The sequence below is a fragment of the Pangasianodon hypophthalmus genome, chromosome 3 (assembly GCF_027358585.1).
Source record: "Pangasianodon hypophthalmus isolate fPanHyp1 chromosome 3, fPanHyp1.pri, whole genome shotgun sequence".
NCBI lineage: Eukaryota > Metazoa > Chordata > Actinopteri > Siluriformes > Pangasiidae > Pangasianodon > Pangasianodon hypophthalmus.
In genome coordinates, this window is record NC_069712.1 from 13,631,014 (window position 1) to 13,654,924 (window position 23,911).

The following is a 23,911-nucleotide window of genomic DNA, read 5'->3' on the forward strand; positions in this document are numbered from 1 at the left end:
TTCTAAAAATATATTTATTCATAAATATAGCACAAATGCAATATAAATATTTCAAAATAAAGCACACATATTTGAAGTACAGTATGCAACTAAAAGGAAAATAAAGACGATTATATATATAAAACAAGTATGCATTAAAACATCAACTGTTACTTAAAAGTTATGAAAAGAGCAATTGCTTCCTATGATCTTTGGCGCCATACGCAGCACTGCTGCTTGGACATTAATTTACAAACTGAACATAATGTGACATTAAATAAATTAGATTATAAATTATATAACTATAAATAATATACATATTATGGATGCATGTTACAAATGGTTCAATGACATCAATGATACCATTTTTGTCAAAGGTCAGAAGTGCTATTTCATTGTGCCTGACTTGAGCTGGCTACTGTAATAAATAAGAATACTATTCCTACTATTTATTTAGTAAATACTAAGTATTTAGTTAATATTAAAGGGCAAGAACAGATGAGATTTAGACAGTGATAATCACAGATTGCCAAGTTTTCTCTAGAGGCTGGAGTCTACATGCCAAACTCTGAGTTAAAAAGCATTATATGTGCAGCTTCAAAGTGCTTACATTGAGTAACACAGCTAATCTTTCTGTGGGTACATGATGCCTTCAGTGAAGGTGGGCAGGCCTGTTTGTTTTGCAATCCAGTTGTTGTAGTTGGTGACTTTTGTGTAGACACCGGGTTTCGATTTGGTGGCACAACCCTCTCCCCAGCTGATGACTCCAAAGAGAAACATTCGGCCATTCACTTCACACAACAGAGGACCTCCTGAGTCTCCCTGTCGTGAATAAAAAGGGAGGTAAAACAGTCAGAAGAGTAACTTTACAATAAGCACAAATATTTTACACAGGATTATACAATAGTATTTTTTTATGCAATAGTTTTTTTTTAAAAAATAAAAGAACGTAGTAGTAATTGACATTATACCTGACAAGCATCCTCTGTCCACTTGGGACTGGCTGCACAGAACTGGTTTTCAGTGATCCTTTTTCCATAGTAGCCCCCCTCACATTTACTCGGGGAGAGAATCTGAACCTGAGCCTCCTTCATGTAGCGGGAATATCTGAAACTTTCACCTTGAACAAAGTAAAAAAAAAAAAAAACAGTGATTATAGTACCGTTTCATACTGTAGTACCGTTTCATACTGTAGAAATTGCAGGCATTAAAATTATATGTCTGCCAACTGAACCCATAAAGCACTGAAAGAATTTGCATCTGTCTTTACGGCACTGGCATGTTGGCCAAATATAACAGCTGTATGCTCAGACCATTCACATCATGGGTTCCCACAGATTATACAGAGCAAGTCCCAAAAAATCACAGGGTAGACATGCCTAAATATAATTTCTGAAGATGACTCGGTGAGCACTGGTCACTATGTGTAAAGTCACGAAAAATGCTCACACTCTTTGTATATATAAGGTTCCTTGTATATATAAACATTTAAAATAATATAATTATGGTAAGAATAAAAAAAAAACATTTAAAACAATAGGACATACAATAAAATAGTCAGATGAATAATATGACTTACCATTCCTCTCATTGCCATAGCCTGAAATGTAGCAGAAGGATCCATAGGGCATCATGTGGTGAGCTGGAGGAAGACATGCTGTCCTCACTGAGGGTGTCTTCTGTGCACATTGTCCATTGCTGTCCACAATCTGCAACAGAGCTGAACACACAAACAGCATAACATTGTTAACACAAACACATATGCTCTGTGGAATCAGATCAGCACTACAAGCTGCAGGCAGATTTTGCTATATAAGTCATAGAAAAGAAAGGAAATTGTGCTCAGTATGTTAATGGTGTGTGTGTGCGCATGTGTATGTGGTGTCTGAACCTTTGTTAGTTGGTTAAATGCATACCTATGTCATTGTTAAAATCATCTTCATCATACTCCTGATGAAGCACAAATTTGGCTACTTCAAACTTCTGTTCTTTTCTCAGATCAGTTTGATTGGTGGCATCCTTTCCCAAATAGACAGAATATTGGCCCCTTGTTGCTCTTTTGCTGTTCGAATCAAGAAAGCAATACATTGCATTTCATACTGTTGAACATCAAATAAATATTACATTTAGTCTGAGACTCATGACATACCTAAGAGGGAAGCAGTGGGCTGCGCTGAGGACCCAGCAGGGTGCGATGAGTGTGCCTCCACAGATAAACAAGTCACCTCTAAAGATGGCTGCCTGCCAAGGCTGAGACTCTATTGAAGCCCTTGAACCACCTATAATCTTAAAATTCACTTTTGGGGTTCGTTCACCACATGTCATTTCTGAAAGTTTAAAACACAGCACTTACAAGAAGAACACTAAAGCTGTACAGTTAGAAATGTAACTTGAGTGATTGAAAAACTAGATTCATTTAAAACGTCTTACCAGTGTCCTGATCTGGGGTATTCATATAGAAAAACATAAAGGGAATTAATAGTGAATCAATTATTCGGTATATTCTGTGTTAGTTCCTTTATTTTACAAAAATATGGCACTTTTTTTTTTAAAACTCACCTTTCTTTTCTTCACACTGTGGAATATCACAGTATCTGCGAACAATCTGGTTGGGTCTACTAACCCAACACCATGGCCCACGTCTGTTATTTGGATTTCTGCAAATATGCCACAGACAAGTTGCAATCAGCACCAGGTGCTTGTTCTTAGACAAAACATGACTCACAGAGTGATAGAGGAATCTTATGATTATTTTAGGGAAGAAGGATTTCACCCTTCTAGTTCCCACGCACAGTGACGGTAAACAATAGCTTAACTAACATATTCATTTTATTACCCAATTTTTTTCCCTAGTTTAGTCTTTTTTTGCATTATACACATTCAAATGAGGGTAAAGGAACTTTATGGCATTTTACTTTTGATAAATGATCCTGAGCGCTACCTGCAGTAATTGTGTGAACCAAGTCCTTGAGAAATAGCTGTATGTCCTATATGTTGAAGACGATCCCAGTAGAGACATTTGTGTCCCTTGGATGTTACAGAGATCGTACCTCTGTATTCATTCCCATTACTGCCTTTAGCCAGGCACTGAACATCTGGCAGAGAAGAGAATGAGAATCCCATTCATGATGGTGTACACATACCTAAACTCAATCTAATTCAATTTGTTTTAAGGGGAAATGAGTTTATGATAATGAATTTTACAAGTTACAGACTTACCATGTTTACTCTCTTTTACTGGTTCAATGACATTCTTCACCCATGGCCAATATTTTGACTGAATGAGGAAGGAATGAAACGAGACAGAAAATATAAGTGTCACAAAGTCTGACAAAATTAGTTCCTTAATTTCGGAAACAAGAAAGAATAGTTCTGCTTTTTTTTTTTTCCTCCCCACCTCAGCAACTTCATGAAGTGAACACGTCATTAATAATGTGATCAGCAACCACATTTTGACCACAAACTTTTGCCTGCCTTATATGGAGTCTCTGAAACACACACACAAAACCACACGTGAGAACAACTGCAACTATAATATTGTATAATATAACATTTCAGAAGAATGCTTTACAGAAGAACAAAGAATATATTCTATAGATAGATAGATACATAGATACATATAAATAATATAAATAAAAATAAAAGTTTGTGCATTTATAAATTCTGGTTATGCAACTGAGTTAAGTAAAAACAACTCGAAGGAATAAAGGCAATCATTTTCCTTAAAAAGTGTTGAGTAAACTCTCAGTTTAGCTTTGAAACTCTTCTTTTTGATCATGATAATATTTCAAATGTTTTTACTGAGATGGATATTCTAGACATGCATTAGCATTGCAGCAATATACTGTTTCACAATAAATATTTAAAGAATCCCAGTGCTGGCCTTCGCTGTAGGTCTGTACAATAGGTAAACATTTGCAGAAAAAAATATATTTGAATGTCAATTAAAATATAAAGCAGTGCTTACCTTTCAGAAATCAATAATGGAGATTTTCTCACAGCTGGTGCCTGGGGTTATTTTTGCTCTTTGACCCGTCACTGAAAACTAGATGTTCCTTTTGATACCACTGGCTTTGTTTGGTCTCAGGCTTTATATCCGCACTAAGAGCCTGTGATTGGTTGTGAGAGGCGGGACTAAAGAAGGCTCATATATGTTTTTTTTTATAATAGGAGGCATGTATATGGGATATTCTGAGAATGGTAAGTGATGGTTCGAGAGGTATGACTCAAGACACTTCCTACTTTCAACATACTAAATATGCGTAGGAGGAAATGTTCCTAATATGGTATTAATCTCTTCACTAATATTGACAACTTTTTGTTGGCTATTTCTCCATCTCATATGACACAATTTTCAAGTGAATTATGTAAATTAAGTACATTTTAAGTGAATTCAATGAATTATGCATAAAGACAACAAGACAAATACTTGCCAAAACATGCTTTACATTAACCATACCAGACCCAGTCCTAAGAATATATATATATATTCTGTGTAGTGATACTGGGTACAGTAAAAATAGAACTGAGGCTTTAGCAATGATAGATCAGATTATGAGTCATGCAATACACAATTTCTTTTGAAAAGGAGCTATGTATAGAATGTACAAAATGTGTGTGTGTGTGTGTGTGTGTGTGTGTAAAAATATTAAACATATCAGACCCAGTCCTACACAATTATATATATATATATATATATGTGTGTGTGTGTGTGTGTGTGTGTGTGTGTATACTGTATATATGTATATATACACACACACAGACACAGACACCCACACACATACTGTACTTTATATATATATATATATATATATATATATATATATATATATATATATATATATATATATTTATTTATTTATTTATTTATACTACACACTAGAGTTCACATTATGTGTAAACTCTAGAGACTACTGTCTCTAGAGACTTCTAGAGACACTAGACTAGACTTCTAGAAACTACTAGAGACTACTGTTCCACAGGAGATCACCAGTTTCTGAAATACTCAAACCAGCCCATCTGGCACCAACAACCATGCCACAGTTAAAGTCACAGAGATCACATTTTTCCCTATTAAGCTCTTGACGTGTATCTGCATGACTGTATGCATTGTGTTGCTGCCGCCTGATTGGTTTTAGAAAACTGCATGAATGTCCTGGGATAGAGATGTGGGGATTTTCAGGACTGAGAGATCATGAAACTAAATGACATCATTGTGTTCTCACTTGAAATGTGTAGGTGCTTGCATGTATTTCCTGTTCAGCATATCATCAAAGTTCCAAGGTTGCATTTAAAAATGACACTTTTTTATTTGTTTTGTTTTTTTAATTTACTGTATCCCGTTTGTTAATTAAGATTTTAATACCAAACTTTGTATAGAAGAATTAACTCCAATGCATTAATTTACAGGTGAAAAGCACTTTGTGATGTGAAACCATTGCTTTCTACTGATATGTCATAAAAAGTAGTGACAACAGTCTTCTATATATTAGCAGTTACATGATATAATGAAGCAGCAACTTTATATTTTAAATTCCTTCTTGTTTTATCGTGTTATGATTTGGTGTGTTCATTGTAAGTGGCCAAAGAGCTTGTAGGTGTGAAATGATGTATTTATAATATAGTTTCTATTAATTTTAAATATCTATCTTTAGTCCTTATTAGTAAGTGAGCTATATTTGATATATATAAAACATTTTATAATACCCATGCTGTGTCATGCCATGAGAGTATTTCTTTTAGTGAGCAAACTGTATGTTCAGTGAAGCAATCTGTCATCATCCTGTCTGAACAGACTTCCTGTACACTATGAAATATCAGACATTGTGTGTACATGTAAAGATAAGTTAAGACTGAACAAAATACATGGGCAGACAAAATCTAAAGCTGCAGAAGGCTCTCACTGAACAGCAAGTATTCACTGATATTGTGATTAGCAAAGATGCATCATGTTGTGTTAATATCACTTACCTCAAGTATAGAATAAATCCCACATTTTTTTCATCTGTGTCATATTTCTTCTACAGAACTGACCAGAAACATTACCACTGCATTTACGCCTCTTCTTGCACATATTTCAAAAGCTGGCTAAGATTTTCTTGAGAAGAACTTCTTGAATAAAAATCTTCTTAAGAAAAATGTACTATGACCAAACAGGAAGTTAAACATTTCACGCCATGCAAAACAAATAACATTATAACAAACAGCACTTGGTTAATTGAATAAATGAATAGACAGAGCCCAGTGTTTTGAGAATTATGGGTTTATTACATATATTACTAGAATAATATCCCTATGAAATGTTGTGATAGAAAATAATTTGAAAGAGATTTTAAAGTGAGTTTTAAATCTTAATTCTCTCTCATAGTCCCATGAGATCAACTGCTGTGTGATCTGCATCTCATAGGGCCCTGTACAAATGCAGCCCCTTTGCTATTAGTTTATTGTTTAGTGCCTCCACCCAGGGACCCTTTATAATCCACTATGTACTACACAAACGTAAATCAAACACACACTAATGGATAACCCTGTTACACACTATACAACTTCTGATGGAGGAACGACGATTTACTGTTTACTGTTTTCTGATTAACTGTTAACCAACAGGTAAATATCAGTCAAGCTCTAGTTAATACACTGGGGGGATGAGTTACATTACCATCATTTGTTTTCATATGGCTAACATGATTTGATCATTGATGTATTTTCAAATGACCCTGTTGTGAGGCAGCAATGTTAGCCACTGTGCTATCCTGCAGCACATACAGCAAGTAAATTAAGCTAATTTATTACTATAGTCATCTCTTTCTGCCAGAGCCAACATCCTTGTGCGATTTTGTTACGGAATTGGATCACGTTAATACTACTTGAATTGATCACACTCTATTTATTCCAAGAGAAGTATTTTATTGCATGAAATAATTTCCATTCAATTGATCATGGATTGTGCAAACTTGTAAAGTACTTAACATTTTTACAGTGTTGCACATATACAGTTGATAGATAGATAGATAGATAGATAGAATGACTAATTGATTGGTTGATTTCCGGTTTGAACGCCCACTGAAAACTTTTACGACAGTTCCAGCCACTTTGTGGTTTGTGGTTAACACAGCACACGCACACTGCAGCTGATTACACTATTAACGATGTCCATGAAAGGTTTGTGTCAAAAGATCACTTCCCTTAGGTTGCTTTATTTATTCACATTGACTTGACTGCTAGCTGCTATAATGAGAAACTGGATTCATTCATTTTTCCCAGTATAAGGTGTAATTTCCGCCATATTAATAATTTCAGTGGAAGTGTCTCAAAGTTTTTATTATTATTATTATTATTATTATTATTATTATTACTATTATTATTGTCATTATGTCATTAATTTGGTAAGATTGGTTGAAGGGGGAATTGTATCAGTGTAACACGGTGAACAGGAGATTGAAAAAATTATTTCATGATTTTACACAAAACGATGCAACATTTATTTCTAACTGAAGATGAGTGAAGTTCAGTGTTGTTTAAGCACACGTACACACCAAATATACAGTAGTGTGTTCAAGTGACATAGAAAAGCATGGTGTTGTAAGAACAACCCAGATTCTAATGCGCTCTGTAGTGCCCAGCCCTGATTACTCTACCCCTGATGAAAGCACACGCCAAACAAGCCCAGGACATTATTTACCCGCGACGCTGATCTGATCTGGCATCAGTTTAGCCCCTTCTATAGTGGTGCGTAGAGATGTTATTATGTGTAGGGAAACTGGTCCCAAATCAGTTACAAAGCTAACCGAAGCGTACGCTTACACTACGCATGCGCACTACACTTGTTTCGATTTCGACTCGAGTACGTTAGCTAGGTAGCTTATCTGCGGTGTGGTTGTCAGCAGCGACTAGTAGAGTATTCTTTGTTTTCCGTAATAATTTATGTATAGTTTGTGACTAATCTTCATCTTAAAGGGCTGTTCTTTTGCAAATGGTGTCATGGGAAGCTCGTTAGCTAGGTTGCTAGTTGTAGTTAGCATCATTGCTAATTGACTGGCTGCGGGGCGTAACATCAAGTTGTTTACGTTTAGCTTATCTAAGCCAGCTAGTTGTTTCTCAAGGTATCCTTATATCCTTATATCCCGCTGTATAATCAAAATGAAATGGATATCGTAGTTATTTTCTATGAAACAACACCTTCAATTCATAAGTTCTTCAAATTTCGACATTACATTCGGCTAGTTCCATCAAGCTAGCAACATAGACTGGTAACTCCGCTTAGCAAGGGTAAGATCATGTTAGCTAACGTTGGCTAACTAGCAATGACATTAAGCCTAAAGCATTGAAAGGATAATGTGTGGTGATAGCTAACGTGTGATAATGACTTGTAACTAAACATGTAATTAAAATTAGCTAGCTGCAATGTTTGTTGTACCTTAAAATTCCTAAATACAGAGCATCTGATATGCAGCTTTTCCAACTTTTATTGGTTTGTGATAAAGGTTGTCAGAGACAAGTGTTCTTGTGGCAGAAATGTGGGCTTTTTCACATCAATAATTTCTTTGTGCTATGAATAGATGGAGAAACCTCCTTTCAAACAGACTCAGTTCTGTGGAGCTTGGGTAATGAAAGAGAGATTGGGAACCGGTGGCTTTGGTCATGTCTATCTGTATCAGCATCAGGTGTGTGATTTAGATTTGATTTATTTGTTTGTCTTAACTGGTCCTTTCTCTTCAACATTGAACTAAACCTTGAACTATTTGATATGATACCGATCTGTGCTCTGCATTGATCTGATCCTGAGGTCCTCTTAGTAACCGACTGTCTGCCAGCTTCTGGTGTATTTTATGAGAAATATTGGAGGCAGACATTCTGTAAAACATTTTGTGTCTTGGATACAAGATCTGTGTTGTGTCTGTCAACAGCATACATAGTCACATCAAAAACCGTCAGTGGATGGGATCAGAAAATTTCTAATCCGATCTGATTTAATGTTTTCAGGACAGCATCAGCCCCAGTACTGATATTCAGTATTGGATATGTACATCCCTAATTAATTTCTTAATCATTCATGTTGCAGTTGTGTTGTGCTGGGTTACAAAACAGAGCCTTTTATATTTGTTTTGTATAAACTTCTAATCAAAGCCGTTAAAAAAAATGATTTGTGCATTTGTATTTTATACAGGAAACATCTGAGAAAATTGCTGTGAAGCTCTGTCGGCTTGAACTCAACGCGAGGAACAAAGACAGATGGAGTCGAGAGATCCAGATAATGAAAAAGTGTGTGCGTGTGTGTGTATGTGTATATATACACAGTACCAGTCAAATGTTTGGACACACCTTCTCCTTCAGTGGTTTTTCTTTATTTTTATTATTTTCAACATTGTATATTAATACTGAAGACATCCAAGCTATGAAAGAACACGTGACATTTCTTGCCTTCTTAATGTGCTTTAGACCATGAGTTGTCTTGTACAGAGGAAGGGTGGGTACAGAGTCAATAGCCCTATTAGTGCTTCTACAACTACAGTACAAATCCATATTATGGCAAGAAACACTCAATTAAGTAAAGAGAAAAGACAGTCCATCATTACTTTAAGAAATGAAGGTCAGTCTATCCGAAAAATCTCAAGAACTTTGAATGTATCCCCAAGTGCAGTCGCCAAAACCATCAAACACTGTGATGAAACTGGCGCTCATGAGGACTGTCCCAGGAAAGGAAGCCCAAGAGCTACCCCTGCTGCAGAGGATAAGTTTATTAGAATTACCAGCCTCAGAAACCGCCGATTTACAGCACCTCAGGTTACAGCCCATGTAAATGCTTCTCAGAAGACAGAAGACTGCATGAGTCAGGCCTTCATGGTCGAATTGCAGCAAAGAAGCCATTACTTCAGAAGAACAACAAGCAGAAGAGACTTGTTTGGGCCAAGAAACATAAGGAATGGACATTAGATCAGTGGAAAACTGTCCTTTGGTCTGATGCGTCCAAATTGAGATTTTTGGTTCTAAACGCCGTGTCTTTGTTAGACGTTGAGAGTGTGAATGAGTGGTTCCTGAATGTGTGGGATGAGTTGGACCGGAGAGTGAAGGAAAAGCAGCGAGCAAGTACTCAACACCTCTGGGAACTCTTTCAAGATTGTTGGAAAACCGTTTCAGGTGACTACCTCATGAGGCTGATGAGAGAATGCCAAGAGTTTGCAAAGCTGTCATCAAAGCAAAAGGTGGCTACTTTGAAGAATCGAAAATATAAAACATATTCTGGGTTATTTAACATGTTTTTGTTTACTACATAATTCCAAACATGTTCTTTCATAGTTGTGGATGTCTTCAGTATTAATATACAATGTTGAAAACAATAAAAATAAAGAAAAACCATTGAATAAGAAGGTGTGTCCAAACTTTTGACTGGTACTGTGTGTGTGTGTGTGTGCGCGTGTGTGTGTGTGTATATGTATGTGTGTGTATATATATATATATATATATGTGTACTTTTTATTTATTTATTTATTTATTTACACATAGTACAGAGGACCAAACAGCAAATAATTACACAAAATCTGAATATATAAATGTAATTCTGAATATAAATTGTCTCAATATAAATATATCATTATGATCAGTCATGTCAATTGACAGATGTTCTTATTGAATTCTTTTATGAAAACAGTAGGCCTATACTGTACATCCTGCATACATTTATCAATGCAAATATTGTACTATTTATTTTATATAATATATAAATAATTATATACACCATAATTATTTTAAGTTCACATAATTTATCTAAACCATAGGGAGTATGTTCCTCTACTTTACAAAAGGCTGGCTGTAGTGCCAAAGGGTCCTCACATTCGGTTTAACAGTGTTAATGCTCTGTAGCTTTTCTGTTGACGAATAATGATTTTATTGAGACAAAAACAAAAACTGATTACACCAAGCTGGTTTAGACAAATATGGAAAAATTAAGCTTGTCTGTCAATATGCCTGATAAAATGTATGAATATATAATCAGGGTTTGTAACTATATATTCAGGATTTACATTTTCATATTCAGGATTTATAACTATATATTCAGGTTTATAAATATACTGATTTACATTTATATTTTCACAATTTATATATATTCAGATTTCATATAATTATTTCCTGTTCGGCCCTTCATTTTATATATATAGTGTGTGTATATGAATTAGACATGTAACTGCTAATTGGTTTTTGAAACATATTTCAATACTGAATTTCTCTTGGTAGGTTGAACCATCTGAACGTGGTGACAGCAAGGGATGTACCTGAAGAGATGAAACACATTGCCTTGAATGACTTGCCTCTTTTAGCCATGGAGTACTGTTCCAGGGGAGACCTTCGTAAGGTGCCCTAATGCATTATTTTATTTTGCTTCTCTTATCTGCAGTGCTTTAGGTTATTATAATCGGCCCTGGAAAAGGCCTCTGTTTTTTCTGTCATTATATTTTATCCACTTTTTTGTAGTTATTAAGCAAACCTGAGAATTGCTGTGGACTAAAAGAAAGCGAGGTGCTATCCTTACTCAACGATGTCGGTAATGTGTTACCTTTGAGACGACACCTACCACGTTTTGCAGTGTTTTCATAGTTTATTATTTAAATTTGTGTGAAGCTAAAATCATTATTGGTATTAACAGGTTCAGGAATTCAGTATCTTCATGCAAACAAAATCATTCACCGAGACTTAAAACCAGAGAATATTGTACTTCAGGAAATCAACGGAAAGGTATCTCTTTGTGTGCTTGTTTGTTTATATATAAACATCTGTAAAATGTTCTTACTCTGGGTATTGTGTTTGTGTTTTTAGCTGGTCCACAAGATAATAGACCTGGGCTATGCAAAAGATCTGGATCAAGGGAGCCTTTGCACATCATTTGTGGGCACGCTGCAGTATCTGGCAAGTCCTTCAGAGTGCATCATGACTAGATATGTCTCTGAAACCTGGTTGTGCAAATAAATTAAGGCTAATAATACTAGGCTAATATCAAATTGCTACATATAGCTAGCTAATCTGTGACCACAGGAATAGAAGTGAAATATTTGAAAGTATTTTTCTTTACGTAAATTAAACAAAGCCATGCTGATTCTGTTCCCTATAATCTGTTTTCTTACAAAATAATGACTAGTGATAAAGTACTGAACCGATAAGTTAAGTATTAAGTCCAGCAGTTGTATCAACACAATCCTTTGTAAAAGCAGTTACATTTTAGAGAACTACTGGTTTAACAGTTACATTTGGTTTGTTTCAGGCCCCAGAGTTATTTGAGAGCAAACCCTACACAGTCACTGTGGACTACTGGAGCTTTGGTACAATGATTTTCGAGTGTAGTTGCGGTTTTCGTCCATTTCTACATAACCTGCAGCCTGTGCAATGGTATGTGGCAACTTCAAATCACGAATGTTAGACTGAAGCGTGTGAAAATTTACGACTCCTAAACATTCCTCTTTTCTGTAATGCAGTCATGTCTCTTTCCTATGGTGTGTCTGGGATGCTGATATTGCTCATATTGTCAGGATGTTATGCAAGGAATAAAACAGGACCCTGCTTCTCGTCAGTGCCGCATCACACTGCGCCGTTGTTGGGCATTTCCACACATTCGAAAGTCTCATACAAGAGTAATTTTTTAATTTACTGTTGTGGAAGTCTGAAATAAGTTAGTCTCATCTATCACTTACCTTATAGCAGCTGTTAAAAGTTGTTAACTCTGCATTGTTGTGTTGTTACTTTTTGAAACTGTATAACATAAATTCACCTGCTCTCAAGAGTTTCCCTTTGCTACAAAACGTAAAGATACAGTGGAGGGAAACGGGTGTTTAGACTTTTTATATCCACTGTATGCTGTACCAATATTCCAGCATGTCAGGGGTTCCTAAATTTGTTGGGCAAATGACCTCGAATAGACATTTTGTAAAACTCCAGATTTATAATATAGGACCGCTGTAACATTTTAAAATATTTTTGTGTCAGTAACATACATATATGTAACGTAAGTGATGAAAAACCAAAGGAATATTCCTTGTCTCCTGAGAAGCATCGTGCTGTTATAGAAAAATCCACACCGGGGTGGTGCGTTACTGTCCAAGGTGAGGCAGCCTGGTTTATACTTGATTTTGTGTGCATGCAGAAGCAGCGGTAAAGCCAGCATCATTATTATTCACACACTCGCTGCGTATCTTATGTACCGGAAGACTTAAAAGCGAAACTCAGTAGACGGCACATCGGAAACAAAACATCCCTGTCTAGGTTTCCAAGTCAAACTGTAAAAGGTTTAATGAGTTTACGCACAGCAACCTTAAATACACCGATGAGCTCTGTCTCTCTTAAAACTTTCTGCTGCCCTCATGATTGTTATGGGCTGTGTCCCAAACTGAAAACCCTGACTTTACATTCAAAGATATTTACTAATCTAGAAAATCCCGAAAACATGAGAGTGTAATAGGAAAGCCTATTAATTAGTATTAGTACTCAATAACTAGTACATACAGGTATGTTGTACCAATATACACTCACCGTCCACTTTATTAGGAACACCTGCACATTCATGCAGTTATCTAATCAGCCAATCATGTGGCAGCAGCGCAATACAAAAAAAAATCATGCAGATACAGGGCAAGAGCTTCAGGTAATGTTCACAACATCAACGAATGACGACTATGATCGTGGCATGGATGTTGATACCAGAAGGACTGATCTCCTAGGCATTATACACACAACAGAGTTTACACAGAATGGTGTGAGAAACAAAAAACATACTGTGAGCAGAGAGTCTGTGAGCTGAAACACCTTGTTGATGAGAGAGATCAGAGGAGTCTGGTTTGAGCTGCCAGAAAGTCTATAATAACTGAGATAATCACCCTTTACAACCATGGTGAGTGGAAAAGCACCTCAGAATGCACAACACATCAAACCCTAAGGTGGATGGACTACAACAGCAGTCTCCTAGTCTTCAACTGTCCAGTTTCGAGGAGTCTGTGCCCATTTTAGCCTCAGATTCCTGTTCTTGGCTGACCAGTGTGGCACCCAGTGTGTTCTTCTGCTGCTGTAGCCAATCCACCTCAAGGTCTGATGTTTTGTGCATGCTGAGATGCTTTTCTGCTCACCACGGTTGTAAAGACTGATTATTTGAGTTACTATAGACTTCCTGGGAGCTCGAACCAAGCTGGCCATTTTCCTCTGACCTCTCTTACCAACAAAGCATTTCTACCCACAGAACTGTCGCTTACTCAATGTTTTGTGTTTTTCACACCATTCCGTGTAACCTCTAGAGACTGTTGTCTGTGAAAATCCCAGGAGTTCAGCAGTTTCTGGAATACTACTCAAACCAACCCTTCTGGCTGCGTTAAAATAAATAATCACATAATCAGCAAGATGATCATTAATCACATCCCATTTAGAGGCAATTACACAAGCCAGGGAACCCACCCCAGCCACTGGGGCTGCACAAGACAGTGCACTCCCAGTGCTGGTCCCTAACCCAGTTAAAGATTGGGGATGGTTATGTCAGGAAGGGCATCCGGCGTAAAACTGTGCCAAATCAAATGTGCGGACCAATGATCCACTGTGGCGACTCCTAACGGGAGCAGCCATTGTGGATCACCTTAACTTGTACACATCAGAAGAATAAACATTTTGAAATAGATAAGTAATTATTTTGAAAATGAAACCAAATGACATAAAGGAGAAAGACAGAGAATTTCTTGATTTACTTCTTCATTTGTTTCAACTGCAAATATTGCATTACTGTCTGAGACTGGTTGTCACACTACCCTGCAGGAACAGGAGAGAAAATGATTTCTGTCAGGGACAGTCATGGGAAATGCCACACAACTCGCAAGTGTTTGGAGAAGTTGTTACCTAAGGCTGTGTTCACACGTTATGTCTTTTTTGAAGCGGTCAGCACCTGTTTTACATAATAATCCTATGGAGTAGACCGTGTTTTCAAAAATGCCCCGAGCTTCTTTTGGGACGCTTTCAACTTTATTTTGGAAAAGCATGTTTTTTTGGGTGGTTTTTTTTTTTTTCTTTAATGAAAAGAACGCTTTGACGAGGGGTTTTCATTAGAAAATGAAAATTTGTTTAGCTACCAATCCACGTTAGATACTAACGTTAGTTCAGTCGAGGTATGTAATGTCAACTAACTAGCTTCGCTGTCTAATGTAACTTAATTCAATATGTGAATATCTGTGTGTTAGCTTTTCTATTTCTTTAGTTGTAAAATAGGCTACATTAATTATAACTTTTCTCTATCTGCTGTCACTATTGTTAACATCCACAAGAATTACTCTATAACAAAAAAAAAGGTTATACTTCATTTATTCTTTGTTGAGGCTTACCTAATCAATGGCTTGGAATTTGCTTCTGAGCCGATGGTTGTAACTACCACCCCGAGATGACGGTACAGAGAAATAGCCAATCAGCTGTATGATTAGCTTGGCGATGAGCATCTGTCACACACCCATCACACAAACGTTCATACAAAAACACTAATTGTTGATTGGCAGGTCATTCCTGTTGCCCGCTTACCCTTCCATTTGTGATCAAGCCACCTCTTTTTTTTTTTTTTTTTTTTTTTTATTTTGGTCAGCGCATAGAACTCTCACCATTGTTTTTACATGCATTCTGATATGTCGCCTAGATGCCTTTTTTTTTTAACATTCATTTGGCTAAAGGCACTCAGCAAAAACACTTAGGCACTATGCCTAAGCCTTTTTATAGTAAGGAAAACCCTGCTAATACAAAGGCACCCATATCAGTTCAGTCTTAATTCACTTCCCAGTTACTGTTTAACACACCATTTCAAATTGGTGCAACCATTGTATTTAAATAAAGTGACCTGGTCTTTTACTGAAATTAGTGAAAGCTTACACTAGTCACACCTTTGTGCATCTGGTCATTGTAGTCATCCCTTGTTATCATTTTGCTCTAGGACAAGCAAAGTACGTAACAAAGGCCCAAAGGACATCATGGCTGTAGAGGATATGAATGGAGAAGTCAGGTTTTCAACTCGCCTTCCTTACCCCAATAATCTCAGCAGGTAAAAATATGCCAAACCTTCTGTTTGACATTTGTACAAAGTGCTGAACATCGTTCAGCTGGATGTCTGTGATCCTAAGACATTGAGTGATGTTTAATGTTCTCTACCATTAGCACGCTGTTGGAGCCCTTGGAGTGTTTGCTACAATTGATGCTGAAGTGGGATCCAGTTCAGAGGGGTGGAGTAATACAACCTGATACTAAACAGCCACAGTGCTTTGCACAACTTGATCAAATACTGAACATGAAGGTGGGTTGTTCAGACTCCAGTGACTACACAGAACTCATACATGTATGCTGTGTTGTATAATTAGTGAGTGTTGCCAGCAGATGGCTCTCTTTGACTAATATATATGTTTGTTGTAGGTCGTGCACATCTTGAACATGACCACAACCAGGGTTCATTCTTTCCGTTTGAGCCCCGAGGAGACCCTTCACTCCCTGCAGCAGGGCATTGAGAATGCGACAAAAATTGAACAAGGGAATCAAGAGCTTCTGCAGGAGACAGGAGTCATGCTGGACCCGAGAAAGCCTGCAGCACAATGTGTTCTGGATGGAGTCGTAAGAGAGTTCTAGGTTTTCGATTCTGTATTTCTATTCGGCATAAATCTCTCATCTGATTCATTGCTATTTCATCTTTGGTTGTCAGAGAGGATGGGACAGCTACATAGTGTATCTGTTTGATAAGAGCCTAACCAAGTACACTGGACCATTTACTGCCAGGCCTCTTCCAGAGAGCGTGAACTTCATCGGTGCGTATATCCAGAAATTTTTATGTTTCCTATTTCACAATATGTGAAACTAATTATTACTTTTATTCTTTGTGTTGTTTGTTCTAGACTTAGCATAATTCAAAATGCTTAGGGAAAAGTAAAATAAAACAAGGGCAAAAATGTCAAACTTTTCAACTTTATTTTACTGTCTTTTGCTTATCATAATTTCTATGTATGAGCTTTTGTTAGTATGTCTTCATACTCATGTTTTCTGTTGTTGTTGTTTCTTTATTTATCATTTTTAGTACGCGAGCCCAAGACCCAGCTTCCCTTAAATGCACTTAAGAAAGTTTGGGGTGAGGCAGTGAGCTACATCTGTGGCCTCAGGGAGGACTACAGCCGCCTTTTCCAGGGCCAGAGAGCTGCCATGTATGTCAAGTATAAGATAACATGTTACATAACCGCTTAATTAAGGTTTATGTTTCTTGATCATCTTTTGTCTCTTCATTTTTCTATAGGTTGAGCCTTCTTCGGTACAACACCAACCTCACTAGATACAAGAATCTGATGTTTTCGTGTTCACAGCAGTTAAAGGCCAAGCTTGATTTCTTTAAGAGTAGTATCCAGTATGACCTGGAGAAGTACAGTGATCAGATGCAGTATGGAATATGTAAGTCTGGGAATTATTTCTTTTTGGTTTCCCTTGAAAGGCCACATTAATTATTTTACATTTCAGTTTTTTTTGTTTAGATATTTTTATGTTTGCAGTTAAACTTTGGTGCAACGTATTGTCCAGAAAATACGGTAAATAAAGCATGATCTAAAAGGTTTATTTGTTCTACGTAGCTTCTGAAAAGATGCTAAAGGCTTGGCAATACAATGAAGAGAAAGCTGCTGCATTTGGACAGGTATATGTATAAATTGGATCTGAATTCTTAAAACTGTTTCCTTTAGCCTTCAATTTTGACATAATAGGAGCAGGTGTGCAATGACAATATCTGTAGTTGTAATAGCCGTAATGACAGATGATGGTGCCTTTTTTTAAAGGTTGCAGAGATTGGCCATCTAGATGAAGAGATTATGGCCTTGCACTCTGAGATTGTGGAGCTTCAGAGAAGTCCTTATGCTCGGCGCCAAGGAGATGTCATGGAGCAGCTGTAAATATTCTTTTGCTCTTGTCCAGTTATAAACTTTTCTATTTTTTTTTTTTTTATTTTTTAAACGTTGCATTAATTTTTTTCTAGGGAGGAGAAAGCCATTGAACTCTACAAACAACTGAAAGCAAAATGCAAAAGTAAGTAGCGTTATGAAAAACCTTGAATATAATCTGTTTATTGACAACAGATCTGGTAATGCTTTTGGTTGAAGAGGAGTGCTTATTAAGCTGTTAGATAATTGCATAGGTTGATAGGTAGCATTTCATTGGACGAATACGGGATTAATCATCAAAATTCTTTCATATTTCTCATTAAAATAGGTATATCAACAAAACACATTTTACTGGCATATTGGAGTTCACAATGCTTGTACAAGAAGCTGGAAAATGCCCATTTTAATTTCATGGGTTCTTTGACTGTTCTACTCTTGTTCTCTACAGTGAATGACTCTCAGCATGGCTACAGTGACAGTTCTGAGATGGTGAAAGTAATTGTTCAAACTGTACAGAATCAAGACAAAGTATTGAAGGATCTCTATGCACATCTCAGGTAAAGAATTAAAGCCATTCTTAACATAAAACAAACACAACATGACCTTTACAGTTTTCAATTCAGTGTTTGTAAAGATTTCTTGTCTTCCAGGTTGTGTTGAATGTCTCTTAGTGAAATGTTTTGGTGTCTAGACTAAATGACTCAAATCTTCACATGTTCCACCATTCTTGCCTATAAACTGCAACAGCTCTGCTGAAAAGCAGGCAATTCCCAGTGTTTAAACACTACGTGTGAGTCACAACTTGAGTGGCAATCAAAGCTGAAATCAAAGTTTAGATCGGGGTGGCACCACAGGCAACAGAATAAAACTCAATTCAGAACAGTTTTTTTTTTCTTGCTGGAGCCATGTCTGAACACTACCTATTTCAAATACAGTAATGATTTATATAGACAGAAAATGGAAGTGCAGTGGGGGATTACTTTTTTTTTTTTTTCCACATGGAAGAACTCCTTCAAGGGAGCCAGATTGCACCAGGGTTAAAAAAATCTTTGGAGGTAGAAGCCAAACATGTGAATTCCATGGACAATAAGTGTATACAAGAAGTCACAAACAACAAACTGGCCTTTTTTGGATTGTTTTGACATTTTACCAGAAAACAATGCACATGGGCCAGCTCTGAGTACATGGACAAGAATAGCACATATTTGAGAAAAACCTTAAAAGCTCGTCCTTATCCAAAATGAGCCTTTGCCAAAAGAGCAAGCAGATTCAACATGAACACCAGACTAACGATCTGAGGAAGACAGAGTGTGCAGTGATTTAAAAATCCAAAGGATCAGACACTAGAACATTCAAGGAAGAGAAGACAACTGATAGATCCTGACAAAGTTTCTCAGAAGAGTGACAAACCAGCCTTATTACTGAATAAAGGTCCAGTCACTAAGATTTATTAGTATGAGACGTTTGACATTGATACACTGTATGGCCAAAAGTTTGTAAACACCTGATCATTACACCCTTTTGTACTTTTTGGACATCCCATTCCAAATGTAGTCACCCCCCCCATTTCCCATTTCCCATTTCCCATTTCCCATTCAGTCTCAAGAGCGTTAGTGAGGTCTGGCACTTATGTTGTGCAAGAAGGCCTGGGTACAGTCGAGTTCCAGTTCAAAGGTGTTCAGTGGGGTTGGGTTCAGGGCTCTGTGCTGGGTTCAGGGCTCTGTGCTGGGTTCAGGGCTCTGTGCTGGGTTCTTCCACACCAACTGTGTCTTTATTGTCATGCTGGAACAGGTTTGGGCTCAAGCCCTGAGTTCCACTGAAAGGAAATCTTAATGCTACAGCAAACAAAGACATTCTATACAACTGTGTGCTTCCAACTTTGTGGCAACAGTTTGGGGAAGACCCACATATGGGTGTGATGGTCAAGTGTCCATAAACATAAACTTGTAACTAATTTGTAAAGACACTGTGCTTCTTTTTTGACAGTAAAATTCTGCAGAGCAAACAGAAGATTATTGAATTGTTCCCAAAGATTGAAAAAACTCTGGAGAACATTAAGGAAGCAGATGGCACTGTTATGCAGATGCAGATGAAGAGACAGAGGGAGTTCTGGCACTTACTAAAGATTGCATGTGTGAGTATTGCACTTTACCTAATTTCATACAAATTGAGTCACTAACAGATTATGCAAACAACTCATTGTATTACATCTCTGTAATGCATGTTAGGCTGCTTCATAATGGTGCTGTGCTAAGAAAGTAGGGAATGTGTGTATTCTTGCAGGCACAGAACACCACCCGTAGCCACAGTGCAGATGTATCCCCTTCTCTCTCGGCCTGGCCTCAGCATCCTCAGCAGTCCTGCTCTCCACGCCTGCCCATGTCCCTGCCAGCTCCACATGACGGGTAACTCCTCACTGCACACATTTCAGTTAACACAGAACCAGCTGTGTGTTGATTCCATAACTGACTTTAAACCATCCTGTTTTCCAGTGAAACGCTCAACCATCTACTGGAGGAGAATCAGAAGTACTTAAGCCAGCTCACAAGTCTGCTGCAGGAGACAACTGAGGAGAAATCAGAGAGTATAATGGTGAGTTTAAAATCTGTAGTATGCTTTGTCATCTAGGCTGTATATTTAAATAGTAATTAGTGTTTGTCAAATTGTGAGCTAATGTGAACGCACGTTAATGAAAGCATTTTGCATTGGTATATTTAATGAAAGACTGGTGAAGCTAAAAGTGCACCTAACTATAATGCAAGCAGCAATATATTCAACCATTAATTGATTGATAGCCATGTGTTAAAAAAAATTTTTTTTAACTACACCTACACTTGGCAACCTCACACATTTCATATTTAGTGAAGGAACTTTAGTAACTCACTGAATAAGAGGTATATGAAAGTTTGAGAAACCAGATTGAATCTGAAAACACTGTCTGAGGCAAACTAGTTTGCTACCCAGTAAGGTTCAGGTAAAAGTAGACACTGTTTTAAAATACAATATTGTGATAGCATCATAAACCATAATAAAAACCTTAGGCAATTATTGTGCAATGAAACATGAATATTAGAAAGTGGGTACTGGTGTAATATTGAAAACTGCTTTAGCAATGATCATGATCATTGATGATCATTGGTGATCATTAATTAGATTATTTATCATGTTGGCATGGCTCTGGAAAACATTATCTCTTATTTAAGTCTGTGTTTGTGTTTCTGTTCTATACAGGATCAAGACTGGAGCTGGACTAAATATGAATCCCTGTTTGCAAAATTACAGCATTTATAAATTTTATTCCTGTTATGCTAATCTTCACCTGATTGGATTTCTGTTGGCACATATGGGTTTTCATCATAGTAAGCTGTCGAAATCATGTTTTATAGTGCTGTAGCAACATAATGACACATATATATAAAGATGTATTTTTAATTGGCATAATGCCACCTTATACAAGCAAAGCTTATACATACACTTTTAAAAAGTTGTTCTCAAACCAGGCCTCAGGGCATGCCAGACGGTCCAGATTTTTGCTCTATCCCTCACACAACACAGGAATAGAATAAAAAAAATGTTTAAAAAAATTTTACTGTTTTGGGGGCCATGAGTACTGGTTTGAGAACCACTGCTTTAAATACACAGGTATTTATTTATTATTAATCAACGTATTCTACTCTGTATGGGCCGATTGTATGTGGATTAGGTGTCTTTCTATTGCTCAGCATCTGCACTTTAGAGGTTCACTGTGAATGTTGGATTTTTGCTGCCATGAAAGAACGGTGGACTATAAAATTAAGTCAGCGTGTAATAGAAGTGATATTTTTGAAAGGCAGAATTACTGAATGAAACAAGTCACAGAATCGAAACAAAAAACTGGCTGAATCTAGCCCTGGAAAGCTCTTTATAACATAAATCCTCCTCCTATCCATGAATTTAACAGTTGTCCATTACAACAAGCCCAGGACTGGCAAATTGTTGTGTGGCTGTGGATTAGGAAACCGAAGGTGCTGAAGTTATTTTTGTTTTTGTTTTCTTTTTTGGTAAATGAAAGAAGTGTCATAGTGTCATCAGTGCAATGCCTGTAGGAAGGCCTGTTAAGTGTCAGTTTGGGGATATAAGAACGTCACTATATTAATCTTGGTTCTCTGTTGTTCTTGAGAATGTAGGATCTTTTTGATAATCAGCTCTGCACAGAAGGTTGAAAAAACAGTTCATTATGTTATTTCATCAGATAATGTTTGACACATACTGATAAGTTGTTAAATTTTCTTAACTGAAATGTTCTTGAGTTCACTGGTTTATTGTACATTACAAATAAAAGTAATTAAAATGTTATTAGTGTCTTTTATTAGTGGATGTGTTTTCAGGACAGACATACAGTATAACATTAACATTACAACATTGTTAGACTAAGTTTTAAGAAGGGGACACAAATGCTTTTCTAAAAACCTGTCAAAATGCTAAAGAAAGTGGTTCTTTAACCCTCGTTATGTCTTTTGGAACCCTGTGAAAGCCACAGTCAGTACTGAGCGCTCGAGTCTGGCAGAAATCTTTAAAGAGAGGAAGTACTTTTCTACCAAATACTTTAATGTATTTTTAAATTTTGGCTAATGACAATGAAATGATAAACTTTTTTTGTAAGATGTTTTATTATAAAAAAAAACCTCTCTCCTGTCTGTCCAACTAAAAGCTTACCATAAATACAACTTGTCAATTTATGTTACAGAGATCTGCTATTACACTATATGGCCAAATGTTTGTAGACACCTGACCTTCACAGCCATACGTGAGCCTTCCCTAAACTGTTGCCACAAACATAGAAGCACACAATTGTCTAGAATGTCTTTGTATGCTGTAGCATTACAGTTTCCCTTCACTGGAACTGGGTCCAAACCTGTTTCATCATAACAGTGTCACTGTCCACAAAGCAAGTTCCATGAAGACATGGTTTCGAAGGTTGGAGTGGAAGAACTCGAGTGGCCTGCACAGAGGCCTGACCTCAACCCCACTGAACACCTCTGGGATGAACTGAAATGCTGACTGCACCCCAGGCCTCCTCACACAACATCAGTGCCTGACCTCACTAATGGTCTTGTTGCTGAATGAGCACAAATCCCCACAGCCACGCTCCAAACTCTAGTGGAAAGCCTTCCCAGAACAGTGGAGGTTATTATAACAGCAAAGGGGGACTAAATCTGGAATGGGATGTTCAGTAAGCACATATGAGTGTTATGCTTAGGTGTCCACAAACATTTGGCCATATAATGTAGTAGAATATAAAGGAGAAGAAAAGTCCAACAACTAAATCAGTGCATGGGTTTCCATGGGTTAATAACACTGATTTGTAACATTCAGTATATCAGCCAGTGTAGGCTCTCTGATAGTGGGCGGGGAAAATAAAGGGTAAGTCCAAAATTGAGCACTAGTTCATGTCCTACACACTTACTTATACTGACTTACTTTATGGCATTTAAAGTGAGTATGAAACTTTAGACACAAGAAGTCACTCCCACAAAATCCTCAGAACGGATTTTCTAATAAGTATTCTATCAAAATCAGTTACAATTTATGTTGTTGTTTTATTAAAATGTCAAAGAGCAGCAGCAGACTGTTTCAAGTCTAGTGGCTTTACTGTCATTTCAACCATAAACAGCTAGTATAGTACACAGTGAAACAAAACAGTGTTCCTCCAGGACCATGGTGCTACATAAAACAACACAGCACAATAACCATAAGACATTTAAGCAAATCTGTAAACCTTTGAATGTTTACGATCTGAGACATGAATGAGGAAATGCAGCATTTTCCTGATGATTTGACAAAATTGAGTGCTGATAATTGTGTGCTAAGTCACCACTGTTTACTTTACATCAGACCATGATTCAGATATGAAGCACATCTGCAGACGTGTGACGTAGGAACAGAGAGCATAAAGAGTTTTAGTGTTGTGCCATCAAGAGCCCCCAGAACAGCTAAGATTGTAAGTCTCTGGAACTGTGCTGGAGAGATGGACACGTTTCTTCCGAAACATT

The 23,911-nt window shown here is 37.1% G+C and overlaps 2 protein-coding genes across 4 annotated transcripts; one reads left to right on the plus strand and one right to left on the minus strand.

The window, feature by feature from the left end:
* plaua (plasminogen activator, urokinase a) lies at positions 1-4,080 on the minus strand. Its single transcript, XM_053232310.1, has 10 exons — positions 3,947-4,080; positions 3,377-3,467; positions 3,199-3,256; positions 2,921-3,074; positions 2,410-2,636; positions 2,129-2,306; positions 1,896-2,041; positions 1,559-1,699; positions 951-1,099; positions 1-801 (listed from the first exon to the last, which is right to left on the minus strand). The coding sequence occupies exons 5-10, from the start codon at positions 2,444-2,446 to the stop codon at positions 604-606; spliced, it is 849 nt and encodes a 282-aa protein (XP_053088285.1). The 5' UTR covers positions 2,447-2,636; positions 2,921-3,074; positions 3,199-3,256; positions 3,377-3,467; positions 3,947-4,080; the 3' UTR covers positions 1-603.
* A 3,038-nt stretch (positions 4,081-7,118) lies between these two features.
* On the plus strand, positions 7,119-22,214 carry chuk (component of inhibitor of nuclear factor kappa B kinase complex). 3 transcript variants are annotated; one of them, XM_034302959.2, is made up of 22 exons: positions 7,119-7,140; positions 8,538-8,642; positions 9,146-9,240; positions 11,212-11,329; positions 11,449-11,518; positions 11,621-11,709; positions 11,791-11,880; positions 12,233-12,357; positions 15,911-16,018; positions 16,132-16,267; positions 16,384-16,578; positions 16,667-16,769; positions 17,036-17,159; positions 17,249-17,400; positions 17,577-17,638; positions 17,778-17,887; positions 17,975-18,024; positions 18,328-18,436; positions 19,866-20,013; positions 20,163-20,284; positions 20,372-20,471; positions 21,111-22,214. In XM_034302959.2, the coding sequence occupies exons 2-22, from the start codon at positions 8,538-8,540 to the stop codon at positions 21,168-21,170; spliced, it is 2,271 nt and encodes a 756-aa protein (XP_034158850.1). In that variant the 5' UTR covers positions 7,119-7,140; the 3' UTR covers positions 21,171-22,214. The 3 variants fall into 3 exon arrangements, with proteins under 3 accessions (XP_034158850.1, XP_026796429.2, XP_026796437.2); XM_026940628.3 differs by lacking the exon at positions 7,119-7,140 and adding an exon at positions 7,784-8,247; XM_026940636.3 differs by lacking the exon at positions 7,119-7,140 and adding an exon at positions 7,784-8,081.
* The last annotated feature ends 1,697 nt before the right edge of the window (positions 22,215-23,911 follow it).

Bases quoted from the DNA above. Each gene is read 5' to 3' on its own strand.
- plaua (XM_053232310.1), bottom strand. From the start codon at position 2,446: ATGTTTTTCTATATGAATACCCCAGATCAGGACACTG. The intron at 1,700-1,895 runs GTATGCATTTAA...TTGTGTGTTCAG, and splicing joins TGATTTTAACAATGACATAG to CTCTGTTGCAGATTGTGGAC. The intron at 1,100-1,558 runs GTAAGTCATATT...ACTTTGTTCAAG, and splicing joins CTATGGCAATGAGAGGAATG to GTGAAAGTTTCAGATATTCC.
- chuk (XM_034302959.2), top strand. From the start codon at position 8,538: ATGGAGAAACCTCCTTTCAAACAGACTCAGTTCTGTGGAGCTTGGGTA. The intron at 11,330-11,448 runs GTGCCCTAATGC...ACTTTTTTGTAG, and splicing joins CCAGGGGAGACCTTCGTAAG to TTATTAAGCAAACCTGAGAA. The intron at 12,358-15,910 runs GTATGTGGCAAC...ATTTTGCTCTAG, and splicing joins AACCTGCAGCCTGTGCAATG to GACAAGCAAAGTACGTAACA.